Source organism: Pleurodeles waltl, chromosome 8 (genome assembly GCF_031143425.1).
Source record: "Pleurodeles waltl isolate 20211129_DDA chromosome 8, aPleWal1.hap1.20221129, whole genome shotgun sequence".
In the NCBI taxonomy this organism is placed as follows: Eukaryota; Metazoa; Chordata; class Amphibia; order Caudata; family Salamandridae; genus Pleurodeles; species Pleurodeles waltl.
Window position 1 is genome coordinate 987,274,722 of NC_090447.1, and position 20,733 is coordinate 987,295,454.

The window sequence follows — 20,733 nt, forward strand, 5'->3', positions numbered from 1 at the left end:
CAATCATGTCAAATAGTAACACTAGCGCAACAATAGTGTTTATTTTCATATAACCTTCCTGCCAGGCCATCAACACTACCTGGAGTTTGTGGTGGAAGAGGATCATTTTGAGTTCACTGTGCTCCCCTTAGGTCTCACCAGCACCCCTTGGGTGTTCACAAAAGTGATGGCAGTGGAGACATACACCTTCGGAGGTCAAGGTTGCCAGCCTTCCCCTAACTTAATGACTGGCTGTCACAGGCGGACTCACCCCAGCCAATCATCAGCCACCTCCAGCCTAAAGTGAACCACCTATCCTTGAGGTTCGCTATCAACGTGCTCTTCTTTAGATTCTCCCCTTTATCGAAGCCATTCTGGACGCTGTTCGGTTTCGTGCCTTTGACCCTGGAAAGAGTCCATGACATTCAGACTATGATCCTGATCTTTCAGCCTTGGTCCTATATTGCAGTGAAGCTGAATCTAAGATTGCTAGGACTGATGGCCTCCTGCATCAGGTCAAGCACACCAGGTGGCATATGCAGGCTTTGCAGTGGGATCTCAAGTCCCAGTGGAATAAACATCAAGTGTACCTCCCCAATCACATTCACATTTTGGAGGAGACTACAAAGGATCTACAGTGGTTGTTAGTGGTCAGTCAGTGGCAGACCCCTCTTTGTTCCTCACCCATAGCGGATAGTGGTGACCTATGCATTGCTTCTGGGTTGGGCGTACATCAGGAGAGGAGATCATCAGAGGCCTTTGATCCCAGGCAGAGTCCCGGCTCCATCTCAACCTTTTGAAGCTGAAGGGGCATCCTCTTGACGTTAAAAAGCCTTCCTTCCATCCATCAAGGAGAAGCTGGTACAAGTTCTCATGGGCAACACTAACGCCATGTTATACTGCAGCAAACAGGCTGGGCTGTTATCAAGGACTCTTTGTAAAGGAGGCCTTCTGCCTCTGGAAATGGCTGGACCACTATTTGATAGTGAAAAACTTGGCAAGATCATTAAATGCCAGAGCAGACAAGAACTGCTGTCAACGCCTGGCAAATCAGGAATGGCAACTACACCCAGAGGTGGAGCAAGGTCTCTTTGGTGAATGGGGAGATCCTTGGTGCGATCTTTTCACCACCGGCAAGAACGCACAATGCCAGCCCTTACGTGCACTGAAGTGTCCAAAGTATCTCGAGGTAATCCTTGAGTGGAATACTGAATACTTTATGCCTCTCCACTGATACCTCTCCTGCTCCAAGTACTCAAGAAGATCAAGACAGACCGGCCCCCAACTGGAGCATTTAGGGGGATATGTTTCAGTTGAAATAGAATTTTCGTCTGCACTACACTTCCCCATTTAGCCTTGATTTCTCTGGTTCTGAGGAAGATGTAACAAGACTCTGCCAAAGTCATTCTCATGCCTCTGATTGACCAAGGAGGGCTTGGTATGCAAATCACCTGTTCAAACTGCCATTCAGACCGGACTTCCTCTCCCAGTTGGAGTGAATGGTACTGTACCACAATCTCTGAGGACTCTAGCTATGTCCCTGGTGATGGAGCAGGAACATCCTGAGGTACTTTTAGCTGCCACCGGAGGTTGAGGTCATTGTTTCGGCACTTTGCTCCTCTACAAAATCTGCTTACTGTAGCAGATGTACCTTGTTGCATGGCGCACACACAACAACTTGGACCCTTTGCAGGCCAGGTTATCCCAGGTTTATCCTAATTTGTCCTTTCCCTTGGCCAGAGGGATTGTGCAATTTGTACTTTCAAGTGGTAATTAGTGGCATTGTCAGTGTTCCTCTGTCTGCTAGACCAGCTTTCCCTTTTCAAATCCTCCATTGTGATATGTTTTCTGACAGGTTTAAAATCTGAACCCTCCAAACCTCTTAGCTCCCCAGTGGGAGCTTAATTTAGTGTTAACCTTTCTGATGGGGACTCTACTTGAGCCTCTGCACAGTTGCCTCTTAAGGATTTTGATTTTGTAAATATTTTTCCTTGTATCAATAACTTAAGCCCAATGGGTGAGCGACTTGCAGGCTCTTAGTTACTGTTCTCATTCACGCCTCTTACCCCAACAAGTTGGTGTTGACAGACAGGGCTGATTCTTGCCCACGTGGTGACTCGATTTAATCTGATTCAGTCCATTCTTCTGACTTTCTAGCCCCGCTCCATCCCCATTAGAAGAGGGGCAGTTGCATGGATTGGATCTTAGGCGGGCGGTCAACTACTACAATGACGGCACCAGGGACACAGGGACTGTGTGATCAACTGTTGTGGGGTACTGCAGTGCCAGTAAATACTTCCTTAAAGGGGGATCACCCTCTGCATTAAGCCATGCTAAGCGATGGCTGAGAAGGAACCCCCAGGGCCCAGGAGTTCACTTTGCAGAGATATGCTAGGGGGGGCCACACGGGTGTTTCTGTACACATTCACCAAAAATTACTGCCTGGATAACGAGATGGGTGCAGATGGCCAGTTAGTCAGATCCATCTTGCAGTATTTAGTGGTACAACCATTGATCAACTCTCCTCGGTGGGTATGGCCATGGAATCCATTATACAGATGAGAAATCTGCAGGTAGGAGTATCCATCAGACAAAAAAGATACTCACCTGCAGTCACAATCTTTCTGGTGGATACTCTATCTAATTGCAATTTCCTCACCTACCTGCCAGCCCTCCCCCCCCCCCCCCCCCCAATTTGATAGGTAGTTATAGGGGAAGGTTAATATACTCATTTTTTGACACTGCACTTCTCTATCAATGCCAGTCTGTTCTTTTGCCTTGAAGGCTCAGAAATATGGATGGAAACTAATGTAATTACGTGGGGTAGATGCTATATAGCTTCAGTGACATCTGACATAATTCCCAGTGCCTGTATGAAGCTAGCACTGCCTACCGGCGATGTGTCCGCTTTGATGTTTCTGGATGGCCTGACCTGGAATTCTTCTACAGAGCAGGAATCTACAGGTAGATGGAGTCTCCACCAGAAAGATAGCTACCATAGGTAAATACATTTTTCTTCTCACACAAGCATGGAAACAGAGGACTAATCTAAGCATTTATGCTTCCATATGCACTGAGAGGAACAGATCTCACATATCCCCTCCCTTTTGTAAACAATAAAAACACATTTGTGCTCTCAGATTTTTTTCACGTGGTTAGTACTTGACAGGCAGGTCATCTTTTTTTTTCCCATTATAATGTTGATCAACATTCACCTCTCCAATGTACCTCTGTTGTTAATTCATTGTTTTCCTTCTGACGCAGGTATCTCTAATGTGTGTCCTTTGTTTAGTGTGGCCCTCTCTGACAAACTTGCCCACACTCTGCTCTTAGTTCACAATACATGCACCTAAAAAACACACAACTCACTACTTGGGTATTTCACACTCCACATTACTATTAAACTTTGAAATAAAATAAAATCAGAGTTAAAGTAGTCTTATCCATCAATTAATTAAACTGCATCACTACATAAGACACAAGTACCACTTGACAAAATGGCAAACACTACATAAATAACCGCACATTACCCTATGCTGAAGCACCAAACATGTTTGCACACTACTACAGGAATAAACTTACAAGCATGACACTTTACACCGTGTAACTAAAACCCTCAGTAATCAAAACTGTGTGCATGTTTCTAACCACTGATTGCAACTTTATATGAGAGTTACTAGGAAGATTTACTAATGAAACTCTGAATGGCAAGCATATTATCTAGATGGCAAGCAGAATAGTAAGCATGTAGACTCCACGCTTTTTACCTCTACGTTAAAAATACATGGCCTATCATGGAAGAGATTAATATGAATAGTGCCATCTTCACAAACGGCAAGAAAAAAACAAAGTTAAAATAAGCATTCTTGTTGAGCTGTGATAGTGTTACTGATGACAAACTTAAAACACTGTGCCACATCCCAGCACACGTAGGATTATTTAACCCCTTATGTGCACTCTGTGATAAGAAATCAAAGAATATACCTTTCCTTGCAACACTTCAAGACTCGCACTTCAAAGTTCCATTAGATTGTGAACAATTTCTAAATGCGAGTCAGTCCCCTTCACTTCAGTACTGGCAAGGACATCCAGAGCTCCTAAGGGATAACACACCCAATAGTGCTTGTTGAATATTAAGAAGAATGCATAACATACTCTTTTGAACAGGGAACATGTGACGCCTTACTCAGGTACTACATTGTTTATTTTCAAAAAAAGGATTGTGTCAGCCAGATCTTGATATTCCTTCAAAGTTGCTGTAGGCAAACTGTTAAGAGTAAAATATACCCACATAAACACTGTTTCAAACAATAGGACATTCTGTAAACCTCTTCAGGGTGCCACACACACAGCATCCGTTTGTATTCCACCTGGCACTTTTAATGCTTTATGCTCATTAAATATATAGAAGCAGCACTTGTGGTCTGCTTTAATGCTGTGTGTAAACATTTTCAAACAGCTACTTTTCTTAAGCCTCCTGCATCATTCTCCTTTCCTTCTTTTCTTCCTTGCTGTGGCGCAAGTGGAAGCAGTTCCTCCCAAGTAGAGATTTACCACTTCATACTGATATTATTATAGTTTTTCTCTGGAATATAAACAGGTACAGGCTCATTGGCCTGCACAAAATGCAGACAATGCCATTCCCAGGCTGCCAGATGATGTGATGGCACTGCCCTCTAATCTCCATTTATGCTTTTTTTTGGTTCTGTTTCCCTAATGTTTATGGATTGCAGACGTCCACAGATCCCCTTCCTTTTCACTTGTCACCACTGTTGTAATCCATATCATAAGCTACATGTGGTAGAAATGTGCTGAGGCTTGCAAGTTCTCTGTAGGCTCTTTGTTTGTTAGTTAAGGAAGTAACACTTCTAGCAGTAGATGTGAAAGTACAAGGTATAGACGTAACAGGAGTGGTGACTCATTCTGCCGAGCCCAGATCTTCAGCAGGCTCTGCCAACTGTCTAGAACAGTCTTACCATGGCAGTGGGACACCTCAGATGACATATTTTCACACAAGCATGGTTGCAAAGGGTAATCTAAGTATAGACATCCACGAACATAATACATATAACAGACTCGCTTTTGAACGTTTTCATACTGTGCTTTATGATGATGGTTACTGGACCTGGTTGTCTTTCTGACTAAGATGTAGAGTAGTATTGCTCACACAAAGATGCTGTTGAGCACTTTAATGACATACCAATCTGAGGCATCAGCATCCTTGGGGTTACTGTAGAAAACTGGGTTCTGGTTGCAGAAGCATCTTCCTCTCCCCCCCCCCCGCCTTTTGGCTGATTTATGATGCAACTTTGACTGAAGTGCACAGGGTGCCTGCTAACCAGGTCCCCAGTGCCAGTGTTCCTTCCCCAAAAACTAGACCACTAGTCACTTGATCCCCAAGTGACCAGACCTTTTGCACCTTTTGTAAGTCCCTATTAAATGGTACCTCTGTTACCTGAGGCATGAGTCCTATAGATGGTCCCTAAGAGCTGCAGCATAACTTGTGACACTCTAAGGGACCCTGCACCAAACACATACTGACTTCCACTTCAGGCTGTGTTACAAGGGGCTCCAAAAAGTGAAAAAAGGGCATGGCAGGCACTTGTGGGCCATGTCCCCTAACCCTGCCTAAAATATTTGTATGTCACCCCTACAGCAGGCCTTACAGCCCTAAAGCAGGGTGGTTTATGTTACAGGTTAGGGCATATCTGCATGAATAGATATGCCCCTACTGTGTCTTGTCGATTCTTAGACATATTAAGTGAACAGGGAACCCATTTTAAATACATGTGCTGGACACTGGTCAGTTTGAGTTCCCCAGCTACATGATAGCTTCACTGAAAATAGGTATGTTCGGTATCCAACATCTCATATTAATAAACCCTCACTGATTTCAGTGATGGGTTTATTAATACAAGCACCCAAAGGGCACCTTAGAGGTGCCCCCTGAAAACCTACCAACTGTTGGTGGGCTGACTGACTAGTTTCCACCAGTCTGCCACCAACAGCCGATTTTCCGACCTCCCAAGGGTGAGAGCCTTTGCTCTTAGTCAGTCAGGAACAAAGCCTGCTCTGGTAGGGGTGTTAACACACCCCTCCCAGCAGGACGACCTGCAAATCTGCATTCCAAGGGAGAGGAGCTTCAAAGAAGCCCATCACCCTTAGTATGTAGATCTGCCTTTGCTCAGAAGGGAAACACCAACAACCCTGACCCTCCAGGCCCATTTGGCACCTGGACAGATGTGAAAAATTAGCAGTGCAGGAGGCGTGTTACATTTGCAGGCTGGACACACCTCTAGGGTGAGCAGCCTGAAATGAACACAGCCTTAGGAATTCCTCCATCTTGTGTGTTGTGGTATTAGAAATTCTGGGACAGGGTGATGCCAACTTCCCAAAAGAATTAGTCAACTAGGGGGCCTAGCGACCCCCCGGAATAAGGAGCCCATTGGCTACTACCCTTCACTCCTCTTAACACACCTAAGTTGAGTATTTAGGGTACCCCGATACCAGGACCTCAGATGAAGGACCCAAAATGCCGCAAAAAGCAAGAACTGAGGAGTAGCAACTGACTTGGCCCCATCCACACCAGCCTGCCTGCTGTCCTCGACCATTGCTCCAAAGACAACTTGTCCTGCAGCTGTTCTGCCTCCAAATGCCTGGGAGGACTGCCAGCACTTGGAGAAGGAACCAGGATATCCCTTAAGGTAGCAGAGCTGCTTCCCTGCAGGCACCAAAGACTACTCACAAGGACTCCGGACCGCCAAAACCCAGCACTGGACAACACCACTGACCCTGTGACCCATAGCCCGATTTGAAGTGGGCCAACGATGCCAGTGTGGTCCCCAGGCCCTCCAGAGTTAAAGCCCACATTGAGTTTGCCAACAGTGAACTTTAGGATGTTGCCTGCATCCTCTTTCTGCAGGCCCTGTCCATCTGCGAGTATCCTCTGCACCGGAACCCAACACCAAAAGAGACCACTGCACCCAAGCCCCGTAGCCCGAGAAGTGGGCCAACGGTGTCCCCAGGTGCCTGAGGAGCTCAAGGGTCGAACCCACCTGTGATTTCTCCTGGACTGGCTGACCAGTCCCTGTTTGCAGCCTCTTTCTGACCCGTCCGATCTCTGCTGAAGTGAATGAGACACCCAGCGTTGTAACATCTCTGCACCTGGACGCCCCAGAGTCCCCGAGGTGAACTGTTGGTATAGCCTTGGACCTTGCCCCAAATTCAGCTCAAGTCCAGAAGAACAGTCAGGTAGTCGTTGCTAAGTGCCCAAATGCAGTATATGATTCTTTTCCCATAGGATAACATCAGGGCACCCAACACTGAAAGGCACTTCTGCACCTGGACACCCCAGTGCCTCCCGAAGTAACCTGTTGGTGTCTTAGACCTTGGCCCATACTTATCTTAACTACAGAAGATGGGTCCTGTAAGTCGCTTCTAAGTACTCGTAAGCGTACCCATAGGATAACATTACCGCTTCAAAAATTGCACTATCAGCTTTTGAAAACTGGAAACATAAATCACTTGAAAAGTACCCACTCGATTCAGACAATCTTAGTATCAAAATATGAGTATGTTATTTTTTCTAAATTGGTGTCTGATTTCTTTGTGTGTCTTGCTTACTTGCCTTTGTTTGTGCAATACATGCTTAGCACAGCCCTTTGATATGCCTAACTGCCCGCACACAATACCACAAAAGAGAGCATGTAGGGTATAATTTATGACTCTGTAATTCCTCTGGGGTTTGCTTGGACTCTTTACACAATGTACTGCTTTTTCATCCTCTATATAAAGAGCCAGCTTCTTATAGTCACCAGTAAAGGTGAGTGGTAGATGTGAGTGTGTTGGTAAAGGTTACACAACATTTGAAGGTCTTAAACTGAACAATTACTTAATGGGTTTTGATCAGTTCTTCAGTGCCTGATGATTGAGAAGAGGTTCTCCTACACAGTATCCATGATTTAAGCACCATCCCAGATTTTCCAAAGTAGATTATTTAAAACCGATGATGCTTGGGTGGTTGCAAAAAAACAAGCATTTGCAATGCAGTGGGTCTCGCATTTGCTCGAGTTAAACCTATTAGCGTTGTACACTTGTAACCGGTCTTTTTGGGCCACATAAACTGAAAAGTAAAATAGTTTCACATAAGTGAGCTGACTGCTGCCATGAGGACGAAGCAAACCCAAAAGGAAACCGAAGTTCACTCGCAGTGAAATGTATCAGCCAAAGTGCAATTATCCATGTAACCAGCAAAAGTGCAATTATCCATGTAACCAGCAAAAGTGCAATTATCCATGTAACAGGGTCGATGTTATGCAAAGTACTCAATTACTGCCCAGTAAGATTGCGCTGCCTACGAAATAAAAAGAAAAAGTAGTCTAGCAACAATACGGAAAACATGGAGCCTCGTATGTTTTCAGTAGTTGGCCAGTGCGCTCGAGGCAGGCTAAACATGGGAAAAAGCAAGACATATGCATGCCTTTCACTAATGAAATCAAGCTAATCTTAAAAGGCAAGCACACAAACCAACCAAATTGATACTCTTGACCTAGGCGTGGTTAAAAGCCAACAGAGCGATTACACCAGGGACAGAGTGCTTTGTGCTCGACCCTAAAAAAACTCTAATGCAGTGGGCTTTCCCTAGTCTTCATAAAGCAAAACAGGAGCTCCTTTGAGATTGCTTTGGGACTGACTTAGCTTGCTTACTTGAGCACAGTCTAGGGTTTATTCTCACGTTAATTAGCTGCTAAGCAGTGCCTTCGTACACCTGTTCCATTTGATTAGCTGTTTGCAAGATTTAACATTCAGAACTAAGGAAGTGTTAGGTGTGTTGCTGACTGCCCAATATGTGACCTAAAACGGGTACATTGCATGCATATTATGTGATAGCATCCAGTGCTGGCTATCTTCCTAAAATAATTGAGTCAAACATTTTTAGGTGTTTTGGGAACGTCTGCAATGTACATTGGGGAGTGTAGAAAGCTGGCCTGGTGTGTGGTGAGTACCCGAGGTACTTACACCTTCTACCAGGTCCAGGAATCCCCTATTAGTGTAGTGTAGGAGTGTCTAGAAGACAGGCTTATCTAGGAGACATGCAAAGCTCATGCAATACCACTGTAGTCCCACAGCACTTACACACATGAAAGAAAACACTCAGTGTTACAAAAATAAAGATACTTTATTTTAGTGTGACAATACCAAAAAGTACTAGGGGCAACCCTCCAATAGGAGGTAACACAATAAATATATACTCTAGCTATCAGTAATAGGCATAGAAAGTAATAGAAAACAGTGCAATTAAACAATAGTGTCCCTAGGGGGGACCCCAAATCGTATACTAAAAAATGGAATGCAAACACAGGACCCCCACCTAGGTAAGTGGAATGTGTTGTGGGGAGCTAGGGGTACTAGGAAACCTCAAAGGTAAGTGCCACAGTGCCCCCTAGCGACCAGGAAAAAAGGAGTAAGTTATTGGATTTTCCCCAAACCACTCAAAAGGAAGGAAAAGAAGAAAATGCAAAACCCAGACTAGACTGCAAGAAACCAGAGGTGGATTCCTAAAGAGCAAGATCTGTGGAAGAAGGGGACCAAGTCCAGAAGTCACAGAAGAGTCCAGTGGGGCAGGAGCCCCTATCCACCAGTCTAAGATTGCAAGAGTTGTTTGTCGGTGATGTGAAGGTCAGCACTGCAGCCCTGAAGTCGGTGAAGAGTTCCTGAGGGATGCAGATGATGTCCCATGCTAGAAGAAGAATTGCAGTAGGATTCATCCCAGGAGGGGGGGGGGGAGAGTCACAGGGGACCCTCAGCGACACACAGAGCCGACAGGAGCAGAGGCAGCATCCACAGGAGTCCCACAGGATGGGGACACAGGATCACAGAAGAGCCCACGCAGCACGACTGAAGGAGGGTCCCACGCCGCAGGAGAACCATGCAGGGGGCTGTGCCTCGCACGAAGGAGTGCTGGGGGCTCGAACTACATTTAGCGTGAAGATCCCTTGGAGGAGATGCAACCAGCCTTGGCAGCTGCAAGGGACATGGTGCACGGGGCTACTGTCCTGCGTGGGAAGGCAAGAGATTACCTCCACCAAAGTTGGATAGCTGACAGAGTACCTAGAGGACTTCCACCCGTGATGCAGGATCCATGCTGCTCAGTATGAGAGGACATCCATTCAGCCAGTCGTTGCAGCAGGTGCCTGCGGATGCAGGACAGTGTCTCCTTCAATCCAAAGGAAATTCCTTCTTCCTTCTCGTGCAGACTGAAGACTTGCCGCCCTCAGAGGACGCATAGCCGGTAAAATGTAGCAGAAGCTGGAAGGAGCAGTGGAAACAATTTTGCAAGAAGATTCTTCTTTGTTGATGCAGATTGTTGGTTCCTGGAGGGTCCAGTTGCGGTTCCAATGGCTAGAAGTCAAAGTAAGGTTGCAGAGGAGTCCTGCTGGAATCTTGCAAGCCGGATCTGAGCATCCACCCAAGAGAGAGACCCTAAATAGTCATGAAGCCAGGTGAGCACCTATTGGGAAGGGGCTCTGACGTCACCTGCCTGACCACTCAGATGCTCCCAGAGGTCCCTGCCAACCTTAGATTCAAGATGGCAGAACCTGTGGACACTCTGCAAGAGCTTTGGGCACCACCCCTGGGGTGGTGATGGACAGGGCAATGGTTACTCCCCTTTTCATTGTCCAGTTTCGCACCAGAGCAGGGACTGGGGGACCCTGAACCGGTGTGGACTGGTTTATGCACAGAGGGCACCAAATGTGCCCTTCAAAGCATACCAGTGGCTTGGGGAGGCTACCCCTCCCAAGCCACGTAACACCTATTTCCAAAGGGAGAGGATGTTACCCCTCTCTACCAAAGAAAATCCTTTGTTCTACTTCCCTGGGCTTGAGCTGTTAAAGCAGCAGGAGGGCAGAAACCTGTCTGAGGTGTGGCAGCAGCTTGGGCTGCCTGGTAAACCCTGGAAGACTAGTAGGAACAGTGATGGGGGGGTCCTCTAAGGATCCCTCCGAGTGCATGGAAAAATACTTCCAATACTGGCAACAGTATTTGGGTATGATTCTGACATGTTTGATACCAAACATGCCTAGGTTTGGAGTTACCATTATGTAGCTGGACATAGGTGGGGACCTATGTCCAGTACATGCGTAAAATGGCGTCCCTGCAAACACACACAGTCCATGGAATTGGAGTTCGTGGGGGTACCTCTGCTAGCACCCTGTACTTGCACCCTGCCCTTTGGGATAGGAGGGCCTACCATGGGGTGACTTATAGTGACAAGGTGCAGTGACCTATGGTGAAAAATGGTGCATGCACCCTTTCACGCAGGCTGCAATGGCAGGCCTCCAGAACACTTTGCATGGGCTCCCCATGGGTGGCATAATGTATGCTGCAGCCCCTGGGGATCACCCGGTACGCCAGTGCCCTGGGTACCTAGTTACCATATACTAGGGACTTACATGGTGGCTCCAGTGTGCCAAATGTGGGGTGTAAAAACCGAGTTAGAAGGGGGAGAGCATAATCACTGGTGTCCTAGTTAGCAGGATCGCAGTAAACACAGTCAAACACACTGACAACAGGCAGAAAATAGGGGTAATCATGCCAAGAAAGAGGGTACTTTTCTACAGGGAGTGACATCACAAGGTTTATATCACTTGGGCTGATATTAACAAGACCATTTATTGGAAATCAGTGAGGGCATCCAACTACCTGCAGTCTTGGAGGCATCTCTTTACATGAAAGAGTGACATTCAGAAATGGAAAGCCCAGCGCAACTGAGTAGGGAATATATGGGGCGATACTTATGCCTACAATATATCCATTGCATGCTTTGCCCACCTAATTGCATTGCATGGAAAAAAACTGGGTTAGTAGGCGTTCATCTTATGGTGTGGTTTTTTTTATACAGGGGCTGTTTTTTCTCTTTTTCTTAGGATGTGTTGTTTAATTGTATGCATTGTCGTTGAGTTTACCTCTTGAACAGATTAAAAACTAAAAGCAATCTAGGTACCCGAGAGCAAGAACACGTGATTGCAGGGCCATGGTTCACAAAATCAATCGAACAGGCACCATCCTGCTTTGCTGCTTGATCCTCATGCGGTTTTGAATCTGTTTTCAGCCTTTCATAGAAAGCAGACCTCTTCTGTTGATATTTTTCTCCCTCTTCTTTATAAAATATAATTTTCTTGTAGAACACAGATTCTGCCCTTGCCTGTTTAATGTAAGAAGTACAAATTGGTTAATGCCTTGAATGAGGTACTCGGTTACAAGCACTGTTTTATATGAGAGACCTACATTTCTGTTGACATACACAGTGTCTATATGCTCCCGTTAAAGTTAATAGTTTTTGGAAGAACTTAGTACTTAATGCCTGAAGCGCCAGAGATTTCTTCATGGTTTAATTGATTATACTTCTTATTAGAGAAGAGGCTCTTAAATATTAAGGAGTAAAGTAGATTAGTGTTATCTGGTTTTCTTTGCAGATAAGTGCATCTTTCACCTCTCTGTCGTTACATTTTTATAGTGTTACTTTATGAAAAATTCTCAAGATTGCCTGAAGGAAAATCAGCCTTGCATAATGATTACTAATAATTACTTTTGCAGATGGAAGTGGAGAAAGAGGAGAGAAGGATGGTAGCAAGATAACAACTTATCCCCCTGGAGCCGTGAGGTTTGACTGTGAACTTCGGGCAGTCCAAGTCAGCTGTGGTTTTCACCATTCAGGTAATGAGCCACATAGTATGTCCAAGTGATGATTATGTGCACATCAAACCATATGACGCCACTGTATTCATGTTATTCCATCAGCCTTTCTTTCATTTTTTTTCATTCTCAATTTCGGTGTAGGGACATCAGGCAACTTCATTGGCGGAGGGTTCTACTCCTTCATTGGCTCTACTACCCCCAGTTTTTGGGGCAATAGAAATAGCAACGTCATCAGCCTCTATAGTCACCTAAGATGGCTCAAGGAAGATGACAACAGCCACAACACAACAGTCGAGGAAAATCATGCTCCCACAAAAATAAACTAGGAGTCCATCTCTCAATTATCGGTTTGCCACTCAGGTAATAGTGAGTTTGACAAAACACCTAGAAGAGTGGAGAAGAATTACAACTGGCAAATGGGTCTTCAGTTATTCAGAATAGTGGCTACAACATCCAATTCAAGTTTCCTCTACCAACCATTCCATCGAAACAAGCACCCCAACACTTAATTGCACTTTCTCCGTGTGGAAATAACATTGCTACTCCAAAGCAAGCAGTAGAACCAGTTCCTCTGATAACAAAGAGTATTTATTCCAAGTGCTTTTGGTACCCAAAAAAGGCCTTGGACAAGAATTAATACCCATTTTTGACCTAAGACAAGCCAACAAGCACATCAAAAGGGAAAACAAATCAGGATGCTAGCACTATATTAGATCAATCTACGTCTCCTAAATGGAGACTGAATGTGCTCTGTTGATCTGCATAATGCTTATTTCCATGTCCCAATAGCAGTAAAGCACAGGAAATGTCTTTGACTCCTTGTTGGCAAAGCTCAGTACCAGTAGAGGGTTCTGCCATTCAGCCTGAAGTCTGCCACAAGGCCATTCGCCAAACTGCCTCGCAGTGGCTGCATCCTATCCCCACAAACAAAATCTTTGCCTGCCTATACTTAGATGACTGCTTAATAAAGGAACTGCATATCAAGAACAAAAATACTTTGTCTTGTCTGTTTCATTTTTAGACCACTAAGTCTGTATGTCATCTGGAAAAGTCATTCACATCTCCAGTTCAAATTCTAGACTTTCAGGGAGCATCGCTCAACGCCATCAGAGGAGAAGTCTTGCCTTCGAAGAGCCGTGTACCCTTTCTCAAACATTTTACCAGATGGTTACATGCCACAAACTGACAATGAGGCAAGTCTCCTCTACCAGAGTTCATGGCTTCTTGCATTTTCCTAGTGCCCTTCTCTACATAAACACTGCAACAATACTTGGTAGACTAATTGTCACAACATCACTGAAATTGGGAAGACAAAATCTGCTTGAATCAACCAGCACAGTATTCTTTTTAGTGGGGGCTCAATTTACTCAAAGGAGTTCCATTCCATCAGGCTATTCCTACTCAGAACATTGTGACCAATGCCTTTCTAATAGGGTGGGGAGGGGTGCTCATCCTGTCAATCTCTTGTCAGATTCAATGATAACCTCAGCATCAATGACCACATCAGTGTTCTCAAGCTCGGACCTGTCCACCCAACCCTCGAGGCTTTTCTACCAGCAGTGTGCACAGACTGAGTTCCAGTGCAGCTGGACAATACTGCCACCATGTACTACTTTAACATATGGGGAAGGAAGAAGGTCAAGAACTTTGTAGTTGGAAGCCAAGTGATTTGGCATTGATTGTTGATGAGGAATCTAACACTTCAAGCAGCACATATGTCACACCTCAAAAACCATCAAGATGACCTACTCAGTAGATGCGTGTACACATTACAAGTGGGAGTTCAACATCATCATCATGCACTTTGCCTTTCAAGATTGGGGTTTTCCAGAAATAGGCTTGTTTGCCACATGACCGAATACAAAATGGTCATCCCTCAGAACCAGAATGTGGTTCCCACAGTCGGTGGAACCCAAGGCTGGATTCTGGACGTGAAGAACCTGAAAGAGAAGTGGACAGTGTCCAGACCACTTGGAGATGTCCAGGTGGAGCAGGGAGACAATGCCCACCCTCCTGGAGGTGAAGTTCCTGCAGGATAGTGAAGGAAGAAGTCCAGCTGCGGAGTCCAGGGTATGCAAGAGATCCTCGGAGTCTTCCATGAGCTGTCTCATCTCGGTCGCAGGATTGAAGGCGGGTCAGTGGCCAGTAGGACCACCAGCAAGCCTTGGCAAATGCAATTAGTTGTTGCTAGTAGGATTGCAGGTTTTTGAGGGACCAGCATGGTCCGACACCTAAAGGGTAGGCGGGGCAGGCCTTCATCACAAAGGAAAACCAGCCAGAGTCTGAGGAGCACCCACAAGTGACCCACTGTCAGCAGGCATAGGGAGTCTCAGCAGCACAACAAAACAGGAGTCTCAGGACCTGCAGAGTGTACGCTGATCTTGGAGTTGCAGAGTGCTGGAGGCTGGGGTTTCTTGGAACTGAAGATCTCCTGAAGGAAGATTCAACAAGCCTTGAAAAGAGCGAAAGTCGTGGAACACAGGGGTTCCGTTCCAAAGGCTGTAGCAAGGGCCCACTGTCTCCCAAGTTTGTCAGAAGACAAGGGGACCTGGAGAAGACCACAGACACCCACCACATGTTTTGCAGAGACTTTCATTGTCTGTGGGACAGCAGTATCCACCAGCCGGTCGTTGTCTTGAGGCCCGTTTGGATGCAAGGGAGTGACTGCTTCTCTCCAAAGAAGAATGCTTCTTGTTTCCTGGATGCGAACAGAGTCCTTGTGATCCTGGAGGATGCACAGCCATGGAAATCTTGCAGGAGCTGGAGAAACAGTGATGCAGTGGGAGCCCTCCCAACTTGATACAGTCTTGTTTCAGTTCCAAAAGCAGACCAGCAGAGGTTCCGGAGGGCGGGAGCAGAAGATGTCTTGCAGAGAGTTCCAGGTAGAGTCTTACTCAACGAATCTGAGGACCCACCCTCGGGGAGCCCTTAAGTAACCCTAAAAGGGGGTTGGTCACACTCTGTAGTGACCCACCTATCAGACGGGGTCAGGGACGTCACCTACCTGGCCTGACAAGTCCGACTCTCCCATGACACTCTGCCTACCTTGTTTCCAAGATGGCAGAATCAACCTTGCACAGCTCAGTACACCTCCCTAGGGAAGGAGCTGGACAGGGGAGTGGTTTTGCTTCATAGCGGGAACTGGGGTTTCCTGCACTGTGTACACTGGTTCATGGAATGAGGGCACTAAATGTGCCCTTCAAAGCAGTCTGGTGGTGTTGGAAGGCCACCCCAAACTCAGAGACACCTAGTTGTAAAGAAGAGGAAACCCTTTGTTCTGCCTTTCCCTGCTCGTGTTAGGCTCCGCAGCAGGGTTGCTGAATTGTGCCTGGGGTCTGCAGCAGCGTGGTCTGGCAGGCAGACCCTGCAAAGCTATTCAGGCAGAACTTGGGGATCCTCTAAGGAGTCCCCAGAGTACATGGTATCATGGAACTGGCACTGGAATCAGTGTATCTGCCTGATTCCAACATGTTTGATACCAAACATGCCTAGGTTCGGAGAAGCCATTATATAGTTTGACACTTGTGTTGACTAGTGTCCACTACATACCATAAGATGGCTTCCCTGCACTTACAAAGCCCAGGAAATGGAGTCTGGGGTTTGTAGGAGTACCTCTGCTCATGCAGGGATACCTTCACACTTAGCATTCACTCTGCCATTGGGCTAAAGGGCCTACTAGAGGGGTGACTTAGCATCCAAGTGCAGTGACCATGATATAATGCGGCAAGCCTTATATCTGAAGTGAAAGGTGCATGGACCATTTCACGCAGGCTGCAATGGCAGGACTGCAGACACATTTTGCATGTGCTTCCAGGGGTGGCATAATACATGCTGCAGCCCATGGGAGACACCTGGTGCACCAATGCCCTGGGTACCTAAGTACCATATGCTAGAGACTTACAGGGGTGCACCAGTATGCCAATTGTGGTGTTAAAGTTTACCAGCAACCACATTTAGAGGAGAAAGCACAGACTGGGGAACTTGATTAACAGGATCCCACTGTACTACAGTCTACACACTGACACCAGGCAAAAAGTGGGGTTACCCGTGTCGGAAAGATGCTAGTTTACTACAATGTGTATGGTCATCAACTCCATTGCTAGACTGTTTTCTTTCTGCCGTCGGGTACAGACATGTGCTCTGCAGTGACAGTTGCGGTGCTCATTTAGATTCACATGGTTCCTTCCCTCTGTCGATATTGTATTTCGGTCGTGTCTTCGCTTGAACAGGGTCTGTGTCGACTGTGGCCCCTCCTGAGTCTCGCCCTTTGGGGCCTACTCCAGTCTGTCCTTCACATCTCTCCACCATGCCTCGAAGTTGATGGAACAAACTCCATTTCGGTGTTGTCCTCGCTGCCACATGAAATACCCTCAGACCGATATCCATCTGGTCTGCTATCTGTGCTTGTTGCCTGAACACAACAAGAATGCCTGCGACATTTGCTGCTCCTGCTGCTCCAAGAAGACTGTTCATGACAGTTGTGATTGTCGACTTGAGACGTCACATAAAGATAGAGGCGACACCCTGGACCTCTTTGGTCCCGAGGACGTCGCGAGGGAGCAACACCCATGACCGTCTGCAGTCAATGAAGAGGCGTGTTTCCTGGAAGAAAGCTCGGAACTGGAGATTAAAGACCTTCTGCCAGCCAAGCAGCCTGGGAGTACGACGCCCCTTCCCCTCCACACCTCCTTCAACCCAAGTGTCCTTCAGCCAAAAGGACACAAAACCACTCCGGAGCACCAGAGACAGGTTTTTGGATCACCGCTGCCTTAGGTCCTTGGCATGCACTGACAAACAATTTAGGACGCCCTGCTGAGCTCTGGCTCTGGCTGAAGAAGCCTTCAAGACAGTTTTAGTGCCAGCTGCTCTGTCACTGGCATCGACCTGACCCTCTGTACGGACCACATCCAGCTGGGTGCCAAAACTGAAGGCATCCTCGGAGTCATGGACTTTCGTAGCAAGCTTGACACTGGCGCAGTCACGCTGATTCTCCATAAGTTGCAAGAGGAGCTTGAGTCGAGGCAGAGACACCTGGTTATTCACCCACACACAGGCTGCATCCTTGTCCACCCGTCGGGCCCTGCTGCTCTACCCCTGAAACTCAGTTGAGCTGTTGAGGAGGCCTTGGACATTCAGATTTTGACAAAACAACTCAAGACAGCTGATAAGACTAGCCCCTTACCCAAGCACCATCATCCTTTCATCCTGTTCCTCAGCCTTCCCCAGGGGACCCCCTTGACATCACACCTCATGGCTCACCACGCTCTGACATTGGTGGGCATAAGGGGGTAATGATGGATTTAACACCCCTCTGTAGGGTGATTCTTAGGTTTTCTAAGATGTAGTCACCAGGGGAAACATACCCTGACCTTTACCCTGCCCTCCTCTCTCATCCACATCCTTTCAGAAATTCATAGGAAAGGCCACTTCCTTTCATAAGGTTTAACTCCACAATGAGCCCTTAAAGGAGTTCTTCCTCTTCGAAAACAAAACTCTCCACTCACTGGTTCGCTGAGTACCTCCCCATGCTCAAGGGCATGTTAGGTCACAGTCCTGACATTTTTAAATATCTCCGAGCTAGGGTTATTACACCGTAGGGTGGATAAAAATGTATAAAGTCTCCCTTTCTGACCCCGTCCATTTTCACGGTCCGCTCCCGTGGGACTCTCTGCTAATCACTACTGCCCGTAAGCAAGCCAACTCATAGACCAGTGGGGATGCTCTGTCACCAGAGAAGGAAACAAAATGCATAGATGTGGCAGGCAAATGGGTGGCTTCTGAGTTGGCCATCCACTGATGCCTACCTAATTCTGTCTGCCTTCTAGTAAGGTAAGATTATGCCCATTGGAACAAATTGGATGAGCTCCTCCAATACCTCCCAGAGGAACATAGAAAAAGAGGACAAGAGATAGTTTCTGAGGGCTAGCTGATACCTAACACCTCTATTCACTGTGCGCTAGGTGCAGCCGAACCTCTGCCAGGCAAGTAAGTTCCAGTATTCTGCTACAGGGTTGGCTCCATAGCTCTGGCTTTAAGCCTGAAGGTCAAAAGAACCTTCTGAATATTCCATTTGATGGTGAGTACGTTTTTAGTCCACAAGTGGGACCAGGCCTTCCAATAAAATCAGAAAAGATACAGAAACAACCAAAGCAATGGGGGGGGCACTGCAAAAACGTGCTCCCTGTGCTTCCTCACACCGTACCCCTTACAGTGGAGGCTCAAAAACCACCTGCCATGAAGCCTACACATCCTATCAGTACAACTAGGGCCAGCAGTCACCAAAACATGGACTATTGGCTTACCAAAGGGCCACCCGCCAGCAGCGCTGCGGACACACACAGGACACAATAGATCTGCCTTATTGTTTAGGGTTTACCATCAATGCCACAAAATCTCGTCTTCATCCCCTTCAGATCCAGCTCTACCTAGGGGCTATTTTCAACTCTGAGGTAGGCATAGCCTATCCAAATCCTGACACGATCCAGTCCTTTCTGGCACTACTACATTTTTTTTTTTTTTTTTTTTTAAACAAAATCAGCAATTCAAGTCATAACAGTCATGCCCTTCTAGGCATGATGGCCTCCTGCATTGCCAGAGTTCTTCATGCTGTACTTTACATGTGTCCTTTACATGAAAGCTTAGTTCAACAGTGGTCTCAGGTGGAGGATCATTGGGATGATCTATTGTTGATCCACTGCTGCACTCCTCATTCTCTGCATTGGTGAACAGCAACCTGTTGCAGAGACAGCCTTTCTTCGACCCAGTTCCGCAGAGTATTTTTACAACGGACACATCCCTTATGCAGTGTGGTGCATACTTAACAAGATCTGACTGCAGTCAGAAGGCCCTGATACTTGGGGGATGCTAAGTACCTGGGCCTCCACATCATCTACCTGGAACTTCTTGCGCATTCACCTAGCGTTGAAGACTTTACTACCTCACCTGATGGGTAAGGTTGTTCTTGTCTGTTTGGACAGGATGACAGTGTAGCATATGTATCTTGGTTTCTCTTGTATTTGCCTGTGCTTATTATGTATCTTGTTTATTTGATTTACCTATGCTTATTTGTTCTTACCTGGTTTCATGCTCCACTTATTTATTGTTATTCAACTTAGTTAGTTCCATACCGTTGGGTTAGTAGAACCTATCTTCTGAGGTTCTGGATTCCTGGGTGCGGGCAGTTGTAGACTGACCTTCATCTTGTTCAGTCATATTAATGCCTACCGTGGACCCTCTAATAAACTTCACTCTTGGAGAACAACTTAACCTCGTCTGCGAAGGATTTCTTCTACGTTTCATCTTTCTCATCCTACAGACAGCCATGTGTAACCTTCAGAAACAAGGTGGGGGTGGGCACACTTTCCACAGCTGTTTCAGCTATCCCAGAGCATTAGGCTCTCTGCTGCTAAATTAATTTGTTAGCGGAGTACCTTCCTGAGATGGACTCTGCCAAGTGCTGCGCAGCTAGAGCTACTTTTATTCAGTTTAGTGCATTTTTCCACATCCCTGAATTAGATTGTAATGTGAAACATATTTAGCTCCTTTGCATTGCTTGAGGTGCTTAACCCAAGTTATATAGAACTTTACAGGGTTGCACTTTCATCTCAGCTCTGCTTTTGTAACCTAGCACTACTGAACTTTTAAAGTGCCCCAGTCAGTGTAAGGCAGGCCCAGAGAAAATGTGACTCAGGTTGCCATGGTTACTAACTTTAGATCCCCATAAAACTCTTACGAAGGTCAGTGACGCAGCCAAAGTCTTGCAAGTGCTCCCAGACCGCTGCAGAAATTTAGCCATGACAGCCCTGATGGCCTTTTTAACTGTTGACTGTAAACCCTTGAGGTAATCTGCCAGTGAAGCAGCCTGTTTACTTATCATAACATTGATGCTACGTTTCTGTGTTTTTTTTTTTTTTCATGGCTGTTAATCTTTCTACAGTGAATAACAGAAACCGAGTTTCCTCTAGTCCTCTAGGTGTTTGGGTTTGTAGGTGGATGAAGCATGACAGGACACAATTAAAAGCTTTGGAATTAAGTTGAAAGCAGTGCAAGTTTCTC

General features: G+C 46.3%; 1 protein-coding gene across 17 annotated transcripts in view; it reads left to right on the top strand.

Annotated features, from left to right (window-relative positions):
• Nucleotides 1-20,733, top strand: part of MYCBP2 (MYC binding protein 2) — a 1,769,078-nt gene that overhangs the window by 378,783 nt on the left and 1,369,562 nt on the right. For all 17 annotated transcript variants that reach the window (XM_069205243.1, XM_069205245.1, XM_069205247.1 and 14 more), the window contains one exon: nt 12,577-12,696. In XM_069205243.1, the coding sequence (XP_069061344.1) occupies nt 12,577-12,696 (120 nt within the window). The remainder of the gene's footprint in view (nt 1-12,576; nt 12,697-20,733) is intronic.